Below are 12,634 nucleotides of genomic sequence, written 5' to 3'. Positions count from 1 at the left end.
CGGACGGGGACTGCCAGCACCGGGTGGCCGGGAAACGGGGGAGGAAAGAGAGGGTCAAGGGACGGTGGTAGAGGGTCGCCGACGGCTGTGGTCGTCGGTGGCCTGCCGGAGCTCACAACAAAGAGGGAGAGGGAGTTGTCGAATGGTGGGTCGCCGAAGAGCGAGGGCAGAGAAGGCGAGCGGCACGGGGGCGATCCGCGGAAGAGGGGAGAGAGTGAGCAGGGGTAGGAGAGGGTTTCGAATGTGAAATCCTCGCCCCCTACGTGGCCTCAAATATGCATGGGAAAAAAAAGGGGTACCGAGTACTCGGCTCGGGTCCGAGTCGAATCCGGATCCGACCCAGATCCAACTTTTTTGTTTTTTTTCATAACCATGGGTTTTACAGAGGAAGTAACAATCTTCAAAGTGGTAGAGGTAGAGGTCATTTTGGTCAAGGAGGTTGTGGTATTCTTCCTACTCCGAGCATGCCAAGATTTTTCAATGCAGAGAATAAAAAAAAAGTGCCTACATGTTTTCAGTGTAATAAGAAAGGACATGTGAAAGCTAACTGTTGGTTTAATCCTCAAAACAAAGGAAAGAATAATAAACCAGGAAACAAAAGGGAATCTGATGGACAGAGATCTTCTGGAGATATGCAACAACTTTTGCTTGCAGCTTTATCACAAATGAATTTTAAGCAAAATGATCAAGGAGAATGGTACGTGGATTCTGGAGTGGCCACCCATGTCACTGGTAATACTGGTAAGCTCTCAAATTTATCTCTTTATTTCGAAAAAGGTAGTATAGTGACTGGAGATGGAACACATCATCACATTTCTCATGCTTGAAGTGCATAAATTCCTTTGTTTAGTACTTCTCTTAACTTATCCAATGTTCTTTTTGCTTCCAATATTAAAAAGAATATCGTTTCTGTATCTAAACTTAATGATACAAATTCTTCTATCGAATTTACTCCATCTTCTGTGTATGTTAAGGATCTTCAAACGAAGAAGACGTTCGCTGAGGGAAAGCGACGAGGAAACATGTACATCTTCAAGGAGGATCCAACTTCTCATTCTTCTTTCTACCTTGAATTCACCCTTTTTGGGGCAGACATCTCAGAGTCTTAAGTCTCGTCATATAGATGTTTTTAGTCTTTCTCAATGTAATAAGCCAAATTTGTGGTCCAGTCGGGTTGGGTTATTGTAGTCATGGTTTCATTAAGAAACTTGTGTCTGAAAATTTGATTCCAGAGTCCTGTCTACATTCTATCTTAGATGTTAAAAAATGTTCAAGAAAGAGCCTCAAAAGCTTTTGATATTAGGCATTCTAATGTATGGGGGCCAGCTCCTATATATTCTTCATGTGGAAGTCGATATTATGTTTTATTCATTGACAATTATTCTCGTTTCACCTAGATATACTTCATGAAACACAAATCCAAAGTTTTTAGATTGTTTCAAGACTTTTGTGCACTTGTTAAGAATCGTTTCTCTTCCAATGTTGTGCATTTTCAATGTGATGGTGGAGATGAATATTCTTCAAATGACTTTTTTGATTTTCTTTGAAATAATGGGATAAGTAGGTGTGTGTCCTGTCCACACACTCCTCAACAGAATGGAGTGGCTGAAAGGAAACATCGACATATCGTTGAACGTGCCATGAGTATACTTCATGATAGTAACATTTCTATTAATCTTTGGACAAAAGCCTTTCATACTGCAGTACATGTGATTAACCGTCTGCCCGTGGGAATTGTAGAAGACAAGTCCCCATATTTTACTCTTCTTGGAAAGCATCTTGATTATAATAACTTGCGCACTTTTGGTTATGTTTGTTATGTTCATATTGACAAATCTCTGAGAAATAAATTTCAGGATAAAGCTATGAAGTGCAAATTTGTTGGATATGCGGATGATTACAAGGGATACAAATGTTATGATCCGATAACCAAGCGTATCAAGATTTTCAGAAATGTTGTCTTTGATAAACAGAATTTTGAGAGCATGTCATTAGTTCAAGAGCAGAACTAATCTCAAAATGTTGAAGTCTATGATCCCTGGTTAAGTGCTGAATTGTTTGAGAGTGAAAAGAGATCTTCTCAACCATTTTGTGAAGAGTTGAATTCAAATGAACAATATCTCGAACCTTCACATCCTTCTAAAAATGAAATGCCTAGAGAATTTCAGAGATTTTCTGGTCAAGTTTATGTCAGAAGGGCAAGAGATAATGTCATGGGCAATGTTGAACAGGAGATGAGTCAACCTTCTTTGAGAAGATCGGAAAGGATACATCATCCTATTCAAAGATGGGTCAGCTATGATAAATTTTCCATGGATTTTCAGTTATTCAAGTCTCAATTAGAGAAGCATGATGAACCTGTTAACTTTCATCAAGTCATTAAATCACATAAATGGATAGAGGCTATGAATGAGGAGATGGAAGCGCTTCATGAATGTCAAACCTGGGAAATTGTTCCTAGACCTAAGAAGAAAAATATTGTTGGGTGGAAATGGGTTTATAAGATTAAGTATAAACCTGATGGATGTATTGTAAGATATAAAACAAGACTTGTGGCATGCGGTTTCACACAAGAATGTGGGCAAGACTATGATGAAACTTTCAGTCCTTATGTTAAGATGGGAACAATACGGGTTGTTATATCTTTGCTTGTTGATTATGGTTGGCAATTAAGCCAGCTTGATGTTAAAAATGCCTTCTTACATGGAGATTTGGAGGAAGTTTTCATGGAACAACCTCCCGGATATGCTGAAGGAGAACCTAAGGATTATGTCTGTAAACTGAAAAGAGCACTTTATGGATTGAAGCAAGCCTCTCGTTCTTGGTTTGAGAGTTTTTCTCTCAAAATTCAAAGCTATGGTTTTCGCAGATGCTCTCTTGATCATTTTGGTGACTTAAGGTATTTTCTCGGGGTTGAGGTGGATAGAAGGGATGATGTTTTAACTCTTACTCAACATAAATACTCTTGATCTTTTGAGCAAGGCAGGGATGTCAGATTGTAAGCCCCTAAGCACACCTTGTATTTTACATAAAAACTGAGTTCTAATGATAAAGACTTACATAATGATCCGACCAAATATCGGAGTATCGTTGGAATGCTTCAGTATCTCACTTTTACCAAGCCAGACATCGTATATTCTGTTAATCAAGTTTCTCAATTCGTGCATGAACCAAGAACTGGCCATGTTGAAGTCGTGAAAAGAGTTTTAAGATTTTTGAAAGGAACTACTGGGGATGGTCTTCTTTATCAAAGAAATTTGATTGACAATAAGGGACGAGATTATCACTTATACTGATGCGGATTGGGCTAGGGATCCGGATGAAAGGCGATTTGTTTCTAGATATTGTATATTTATTAAAAAAAAATTGGTGTCATAGAGTAGCAGAAAACAAAGAGCCATTACTAGGTCCAGTACTGAAGCTGAATATAGGTCTATGGCAGCTGGGATAGCTGAAGCTACATGGGTCAGACATCTTGTAGATCTTGGAGAATGAAATCGCACAATCATTTTTTTTTGTGTAATAATCAAAGTGCTATTAACATTGCTTATAATCCTATACAGGATGGTCGCACGAAGTATATTGAGATAGATCAACATTTAATCAGACAGTTGGTTGAAGACAAAGATATTGAGCCTCGTCACATTAGTACAAAAAGTCAAGTTGCAGATTTGTTCACCAAAGGCCTAACAAAGCATCAATTTTGGTTCTTAAAGAACAAGTTGTCCATGGTCCATGACCATGCACAACTTGAAGGAGGGTGATAAAATATGTTTTGACGTTATCGGATCTGGATCGAATCCAGATCCGTGAATCTTATCCTTATTAAACAGGTTTCTTTATGTAATGGAATTTCAGTTATTTCCATGTATTTTAAACCTATTGTATTACTTGTTTCATAATAAAGGATTAGGGTATACCATCTCAAGAAGTGGCTGCCGTTTTTTAGCATCTCTCTATGTTTCTTCCTCTCCTCCTTTAGGAGAATGCAACTGTGGCATTTTCTTACACCTACCGCCAACCTACTGTAATGAGATATTGCGGAAATATAAAGAGTGCATACAAGCACATACAACAATGAATAAAAGAGAAAATATCACAAGTCCACGAAGGGACAATACAAGCACAAGCCTTTAAGAAGGCAACAATATACAAAGCCTCTTATTGAAAAGAGAGAGGAGCTCTCCAAGATGAAAATACACAAGGGGATCACCCCTATTTATACAAGAGAAGGAGGAGGAAAAAGGAGGGCCAAAGGGCCTCAAAAGGAGAGCCAAAAGGGGGCTCCCATAGAGTCGTTGGGAGCCCCCAACGGTCACATTTGTGACCGTTGGGGGCTCCAACGACTTCTATGTTGGAGCCCCTTTTGGTCCTCAAAAATAATAAAAATAAAAATAAAAAAATAAATAATAAAAATTACATTTGATCAAAAAAGGAAAAAATAGTTGTTTTCTAAAACAACTGTGAAATTACAAAAATACCCCTATCGGGTATTGATGTAATAAACAGAATATATATATATATGTATATATATATATATATAATAGGTACATTTTAACACCCCCCCTCAAACTTTACGGGGGAAGGACGGAAAGTTTGCCGAGAAGAAACATGAACCGAGGAGCTGGAAGAGCTTTGGTGAAGAAGTCTGCCAACTGATATTCTGAAGTGACATATGGCAGAGCAATAGTTCCTCGTAAAAATTCATCACGAACATAGTGGCAATCCATTTCGATATGCTTCGTACGTTCATGAAAAGTATGATTGCTTGCGATATAGATGGCACTCTTATTGTCGCAACACAGCTTGGAGGCTTCAGTAATATCAACTCCCATATCTTTAAGCAAACTGCGAAGCCATACAAGTTCCATTGTTGTGGTTGCCATTGCCCGGTACTCAGCTTCAGTGGATGAGAGTGAAACTTTCTGCTGCTTCTTGCATCGCCAGGCAATCAATGAGTCCCCTAAAAAGACACAAAAACCAGTAGTTGAGACTCGATCATTGTGATTACCTCCCCAATCTGCATCAGTATAAGCAAGAAGATTCAAAGGTGAAGAGGAGGATAGAAATAGCCCTTTATTGATGGTATTCCGAATGTAGCGAATGATTCGGAGAACCGCACTCATATGCACGGTTGTAGGAGCATGCTGAAATTGACTGACTGAGTGAACCGCATGAGTGATATCTGGTCTGGTGATGGTTAAATATGTAAGAGACCCAATGAGTTGTCGGTACGGTGTAGGATCTTCCAGAAGAACCCCATCTTCTAACCGTAACTTGGCATTAATAACCTCGGGAGTCTCTACCTTCTTATCATCAGAAATCCCAGACTTAGAACATATATCTGCAGCAAGCTTCATCTGTGACAAAATATATCCTCTAGGAGAATATGCAACCTCAATTCCAAGAAAATATCTGAGAAAACCTAAATCAGACATATCAAAATTATCTTTTAACATATTTTTAACATTAATAATACTACTTTGATCATTTCCAGTGATAATCATATCATCAACATAAAGCAACAAAATTACGATACTAGAACCTGCATTTTTAACAAAAAGAGCAGTGTCAGTATAACAAGAATGAAATCCTAATTTTATCATGATATCACTAAAACGATCATACCAAGCCTTAGGAGCTTGTTTAAGACCATATAATGCCTTTAAAAGCCGAAGTGTTTGACCTTGCTTAATATTTATTCCGGGTGGTGGATCCATATAAACTTCTTCACTTAAACTTCCATTTAAAAAAGCATTTTTTACGTCAAGTTGATAAATAGGCCATTTTTTTGTTGATGCGACAACTATTAAGGTTCTGACACTTGTCATACGAGCTACGGGGGCGAATGTTTCTTCGTAATCAATACCATATTCTTGGGAGTATCCCTTAGCAACCAATCTTGCTTTATATCGTTTCAACGAGCCATCGCTTTTAGTTTTAACTTTGAAGACCCAGCGACAACCAATAGGTTTTTTGTGTGAGGGTAGATCAACTACTTCCCAAGTATTGGCCTTTTTTAAAGCATTTAGTTCAACTTGCATTGCTTCAACCCAATGAGGTATAGATTTAGCTTGATTATAGTGGGTTGGTTCAAAATAAGAGTGTAGAGTTATCAAACATGCCCGATAGTTGGGAGTTAAAGAGTCATAGGAGACAAACCTATTTGGGGGTATTGATATTCTAGAAGAATGCCTAACTTGTGGTTCCTCAATGGATTCGGAAATTTGAGAGTATTTTTCGAGGGCACTAATAGGTTTTTCTTGATTTCTTCTTGAGTAAACATTTATATTGGCATTGCTATCATGAACATTTGTATTGGCATTATTATCATTTGAGAGTGTTATGTCAAGAGGGGATACCTCGTGAGTGTCATCTATGTTTTCAAGAGAATCTTCTTGTATGTCATCAATAAGATCATATAAGAATACATAATCAATTTCATTTGTCTCTTCTATTTTATCAAAACCGTTTTCGTCTTCGAGAAATGTTACATCTTTTGAAACATATAGTTTATCATTCTTAAAATCATAACATCTATACCCTTTTTGATTTTCACCATATCCAAAAAATACACATTCAATTGCTTTGGGAGATAACTTATCCCTTTTATATAGTAGGACAAAACATTTGCAACCAAAAATACGAAGTCGATTAAAATCGGGTGAAAACTTAAAGAGTTTCTCATAGGGAGAAGCATTTTTTAACTTAGAAGAGGGCATTCTATTGATTAGATAGGTTGAGGTAAGAACGGCTTCCGCCCAAAATTTTTTTGGAATATTTCTAGACACAAGCAATGTTCTAGCGGTTTCTATAATGTGCCTATGTTTCCTTTCCGCTAGGCCATTTTGTTGAGGAGTCCTAGGACATGACTTTTGATGACAAATGCCATTTTGGCTTAAATAGTTTTGGAATTCGTGAGATAAGTATTCACCACCGGAATCGGATCTTAAAATAGATATGTTACTTTGAAATTGATTTTGAACCTTTTTATGAAAATCTTTAAAGAAAGTAAATACTTCCGACTTATGACTAAGGAAATAAATCCAAACATACCGAGTAAAGTCATCAACAAACGTAACATAATATGAATAACCCCCTTTAGACATAACCGGAGAAGGACCCCAAACATCCGAATGCACCAATTCAAAAGGCCTTGATGAGAAAAAAGATCTAGTTGGAAAAGGAATAGACTTCATTTTTCCAAAAATGCAATCTTTGCAATTAATTTCTTTTTCCTTACAAAATTTGTTTCCAAAAGGAAAGAGATACATTTTGGAATAACTTGGATGACCAAGTCTTTTATGCCAAGTTTCCATATTTTTTTCTTGGACATAAGAACAAAAAAAGTTTGTAGGGAGATCAAGATGGTCCATATAATAGAGGTCTCCCTTTGTATGGCCTTGCCCAATCCGCTTCCCGGACCGGAGATCCTGCACAAAGCAACCATTAGATGAGAAAGATATTTCACATCCATGGTCGGCAATTTGAGAAACCGAAAAAAGGTTTAAATTTAATTTGGGAACAACTCTTACTTTTGGAACACAAAAATTTTGAGAATCTTTAAAAGAGCCAATACTTGAAATTTTCAAAAAAGTTCCATCGGCCGTTGAGACACAAGAGTCCTTTGAATTGATGCAAACATCACTAAGTGCATTCTCATGAGGGGTCATATGAAAAGAAGCTCCGGAATCAAGGATCCAAGAATACGTACCGGGTGATGATGTCGAAGCAATGGCCGCACCCGATGTGGAGGAAGAAACTTTAAGCATTTGTTGGAGAGCCATAGATATTTGTCCAAGAGTTTCTTTAATGTCATTGTTTTTGCCTTCATCTTCTTTGGAGGTGGTTTCTTCAAGAGAGGCTACTTTAGGCTTGAAGGCTCCCATAAGCTTTGGACAAACGGGTCTAATGTGACCCGGCTCATTGCAATAATGACAAACAATCATTTTTCTTCCTCCATTGTAGTTCCCTTGTTTCCCAAAATGAGGAGGCTTATAGGTTCTAACATTGTTACCCGGTTTGGATACGGCAAGGACTTCATCAACATGCTTACTCATGCCAAGCCTTGTCTCCTCTTGAGTGATTTCGGCAATAGCATCCTCAATAGGAGGAAAAATAGATCTATGGAGAAGTGAGGATCTCACTTGCTCAAATTCGGGGCGTAGCCCAAAAAGAAATTGAAACAATCGCTCTTGTTCCATTTGTTTTTGTCTTAAATCAACATCTTCCATAGAAACCCACTTTGGCTCTAAAAGAGCCAATTCATCCCATAGTGGGTTAAGGGCACTATAGTAGTCTTGAATGCTAGAATCACCTTGCTTGGTGGTTCTAACTTTTTCTTGCAAGAAGTATGCTCTTGCAAGATCCTTTTGGGTATACATACCCCTCATAAAGGACCAAGCCTCATTGGCTCGACGAAATTTAGCTATATTAGCACATACCTTAAGCTCCACATTGTTCATAAACCACGCAAGGATTTTTGCGTGATTGCTTTCCCAATCTTCTACTTCCTTTTGATGATTTTCAATGGCCTTGAGACGAGCATCTCCCTCAAGAGCTTTTTCTTGATCTTCTTCCATTTTTGTGAGCATAAGCTTCGGTTCCGGAACGGTCCCCATGACATAACCCCAAAGCTTCTTCCCTTTGAGATTATTCTCCATTGCCGATGCCCACATCATATAGTTCTTTCCATTGAGTTTGAAAGAAAGATCAATCTTTGTCTCCATGATGTTGCCAAGAAGTGAGAAGATGTCCACCAAAATAAGAGATACACGAACCACACCTTTCCTTCAAGAATCGAGTGGCTCTGATACCATGTAATGAGATATTGCGGAAATATAAAGAGTACATACAAGCACATACAACAATGAATAAAAGAGAAAATATCACAAGTCCACGAAGGGACAATACAAGCACAAGCCTTTAAGAAGGCAACAATATACAAAGCCTCTTATTGAAAAGAGAGAGGAGCTCTCCAAGATGAAAATACACAATGGGATCACCCCTATTTATACAAGAGAAGGAGGAGGAAAAAGGAGGGCCAAAGGGCCTCAAAAGGAGAGCCAAAAGGGGGCTCCAACGACTTCTATGTTGGAGCCCCTTTTGGTCCTCAAAAATAATAAAAAGAAAAATAAAAAAATAAATAATAAAAATTACATTTGATCAAAAAAGGAAAAAATAGTTGTTTTCTAAAACAACTGTGAAATTACAAAAATACCCCTATCGGGTATTGATGTAATAAACAGAATATATATATATATATATATATATATATATATATATATATATATATATATATATATATAATAGGTACATTTTAACACCTACCACCAGTGAATAGGTGTTTTCAGGTTGTTTTTCGCAAATCTGACCCTGCAGATGTGTTTGGCATGGTCAATTTGATAGGAAATGACACTTGGATCATGTTTTTTCGATAAAAAACATGCTTTTTTAAGCATTAAATATTTTCAAAAATTGTAGACTGTCGATTTTTAAATCTTATAAAATCCTATGATCCAAGAGTTGATTCCTATAAAATCAAGCATGTAGATCACATCTGTAAGGTCAGATTTTAGAAAAATAGAAAAAACCTTCCAAACCCCGTTAGGCTGGCAGTAGAGTAGAAAAGTGGTAGGCAGCTACCACCTATATATATATATATATATATATATATATATATATATATATATATATATATATATATAACAGACATCATATCAAATAACAGCACTGAGAAGCATATAAAAGACAATCAAAGAGATGACAGCAAAGAAAATGACACTAGCAGTTAATTTCATTAAATTTAGGAAGACAAACATGACTAGTATGCACCTATAGTGAGTCCAGGTAGATTGTGCAAGCTGCTTGATGGATCAAAAAATACATCGAGAGATGATGATGCTGAGTCATCAAAGATTGCAGCAAATGAAGGAGGCAGCAAAGAACTGCCCTTAGCAATATAGACAGCCCTCATTGCATACCTGTCAAAAGCACATAAATCACAAAATACAGCAATATGTTTAATTAAAAGAAAAATAAAAAATATGGAAAACTAAAGCAAAAACTTGCCATGAATAATGCTGCATGCATTTGATAAACAATTCACGAGTTGTCAATAAAGCGTGGGTCAGCAGGACACCATTCAGTTCCACTACTGCAGCCTTTACAGTTGGGATCTAAAAAAGGAGAGGGAAAAAAGGACAAAAAGCCTGAACGTCTTAGCATAACATGGAGAGTACATATTCATAAACAAAAGCTAACATTTTATCCATAGGGATGCCACAGGGTCAGGTATCTGACTGACTGACAAACCCAATTAGCCAGATCTGGAAACCCAGATCCAATCCTCCAACTAGTTGGATCAGGTGCAGGTTCTCATTATTGAATCTGATTATGAATCTGAAAGTAAAATTAATATAAGCCAGATCCAGTTGGGAGTCTCCATCCTGGGTAATAATTCTGACCCATTTATGTCCCAAAATATCAAGGCTAAATTTCCATAAAGATGCAAGGTTCATACACAAATTTATACCACACCTTTATAACGCTATGCAGTAAGGACCTCAAGGCTTCTTGTGACGAGCTATAACTCAGATTTGTATTCCCAGGAAGAAAGCTGGCTATAATCTTCATGGTATGTCACACACAATGCCAAGATTGCATTAGCAAAAAATAACACTACGATACAATGGCTACAATATAAATAATAAGAAACAACACAATGTGTAAGACCTAAGAAACCTACAAAACACTGGACATGCCTTAATAGGGTGAATCTCAAAGTATTTAAAGTAAATCTGCTGCCTTCTACTATTTGGATCACTAAGAGATGTTCGCCAAAATGGCACAAGCTTCATCAATGTCTCCTCATCAAGGTTCAAATCCAAAGGCTGCAAATAGAATGCAATCTACATAAGTAAATTAGCATATTTTGAATTCTTTTTCACCAAAAGTATTTATCTGAATTAACATCCTAAACATTAATGCCAAATGCCAGAAAAGGTGATGCAAGATGCAACACTTCAAAGCAACATCTCTAGAATACAAGCATACCAACACAACAATTGAACAATATTTCACTTCGGTAATGCTCGAATTTCCAGAATGAAAAATGATGAGAATGTTAAGGATGTAATCATTCATGTCGTTGCTGTCTAGCTGGTTTCTCCGAAGCATTGCTGCAAAAGGAGCTCCTTGCCATTTTTCATCCACGTTCAGTGACTGATCACACAGACAATTGAAAGTTTACAGGAAGCGTCATAGAATGGAGAAATATGAAAAGAATACCAAATATCATTTGCCCACAGCTCCAATATAATGCCATTTACATACAATTATGGGCAATGATTGGGGTGGAAATGTCTAAAGTAGAGAACCATCAACCACCAGGTAGCGACTAGGACAAGTGTAGCCATATCCTGATAGCAGTTTATTGGAACTCTGATCCATGCATACTTGACAGGTTGCTTCATCCTGCCTGTTTGCAGTGGGTTTTGTATCTCCTAAGTTTGGGGCAAAGCCACACAAGTCCCAGTTGGGTTGAGTAATTGGCGTTTACATCAGTACCTGAACTCTGATCTGATTGAAACTACGTTGCTCTGCAAATATAGAATCCACATATACATTTTCGATTCTTGCTTGAAGAAATGCCACATAACCTGATGCCTCATTTTCTTCTACATCCTTTAAAAATTTTAAAACATGTTAGTAGCTATAAAAGAAACACCAAAAGGTTTCCATTATTCTGGTCTGTGTAACACAGCACAGCAAAAAGCATGAACCTACAAATTATAACTGAAGCAAAAATTCCTAATGACATACAAACAATATTTGGTGTTTTGAACATATTAAGTTACATAGATATACTATCATTCTTTGCCTGGCACAAACATTCTAGTCCTTCAATTAGATTTAAATATGCATGTTATTATGTTAGTTCCTGAGAAATAGTCTGGTCGCTTGTATCCCATTGCACTACGTGCGATATTAGGAATAAAACCACAATTCATATTAACAAAAATCTATTCTAGATTGCACTGAATGCTACTGAAGCCAGTTTGGCTAACTTTGTTATACTATACATAATGCTTTTGTTTCACACAGAACTTTTTCTGTAGCATGGGCCATGGCCTATTCCATGAGGGTATTCATGACTTTTCTAAAATGTAATAGAGTTGTCTAATACCCAAAAAAGTATGTAGTGTATCCAAAATTGGTCATCTCAAACCAAGCATGCACGTTTTTTTATTATAGAAAATCAGATTTTTGAAGCCTCCAAACAGAAACATAGACTGTTTAAATCCATAGGATAAAAAGAAGAAGAAACAGGAAAGGGACCGAGAGGAGGAAGAATAAGAAAACAGAGAAAAAAAAGAAGAAAAAAAGGGGAGTGGGAGGTGGGGTGGGGGCTGAGAGGAAGAAGAGAAAGGAGGCATACTATTTCTCTCCTCCTCTTTCTCAGCGTGATCAAAGAGAGAGAGAGAGAAAGGAACCCTTCTCTTTTCCCCTTTTCCTTTATATACAAGAAAAAAATAATAATGGCGACAAGTCTGTCCCCAACTAGGCAGGGACAGACTAGTCTTCGACTAGTTAGCCTAGGCACCCACTAGTCTGTCCAAACCTAGTCCACCGA

At 37.4% G+C, this 12,634-nt stretch overlaps 1 protein-coding gene across 3 annotated transcripts in view; it reads right to left on the bottom strand.

Moving 5' to 3' along the window:
- The window catches only part of LOC149847908 (vacuolar protein sorting-associated protein, putative (DUF1162)), a 197,473-nt gene that overhangs the window by 34,949 nt on the left and 149,890 nt on the right, over nucleotides 1-12,634 (bottom strand). For 2 of the 3 annotated variants that reach the window (XM_090008160.1, XM_090008244.1), the window contains 6 exons: nucleotides 11,569-11,685; nucleotides 11,056-11,223; nucleotides 10,764-10,892; nucleotides 10,540-10,629; nucleotides 10,072-10,178; nucleotides 9,835-9,983 (listed from right to left, as the gene is read on the bottom strand). In XM_090008160.1, the coding sequence (XP_089864286.1) occupies nucleotides 9,835-9,983; nucleotides 10,072-10,178; nucleotides 10,540-10,629; nucleotides 10,764-10,892; nucleotides 11,056-11,223; nucleotides 11,569-11,685 (760 nt within the window). The remainder of the gene's footprint in view (nucleotides 1-9,834; nucleotides 9,984-10,071; nucleotides 10,179-10,539; nucleotides 10,630-10,763; nucleotides 10,893-11,055; nucleotides 11,224-11,568; nucleotides 11,686-12,634) is intronic. The other variant, XM_090008196.1, reaches the window with a different exon arrangement.

The sequence above is a fragment of the Nuphar pumila genome, chromosome 1 (assembly GCF_984573655.1).
Source record: "Nuphar pumila chromosome 1, dmNupPumi1.hap1.1, whole genome shotgun sequence".
NCBI lineage: Eukaryota > Viridiplantae > Streptophyta > Magnoliopsida > Nymphaeales > Nymphaeaceae > Nuphar > Nuphar pumila.
Note: the sequence above shows the minus strand (reverse complement) of the source record. Positions and strands in the feature narration are given on the sequence as shown.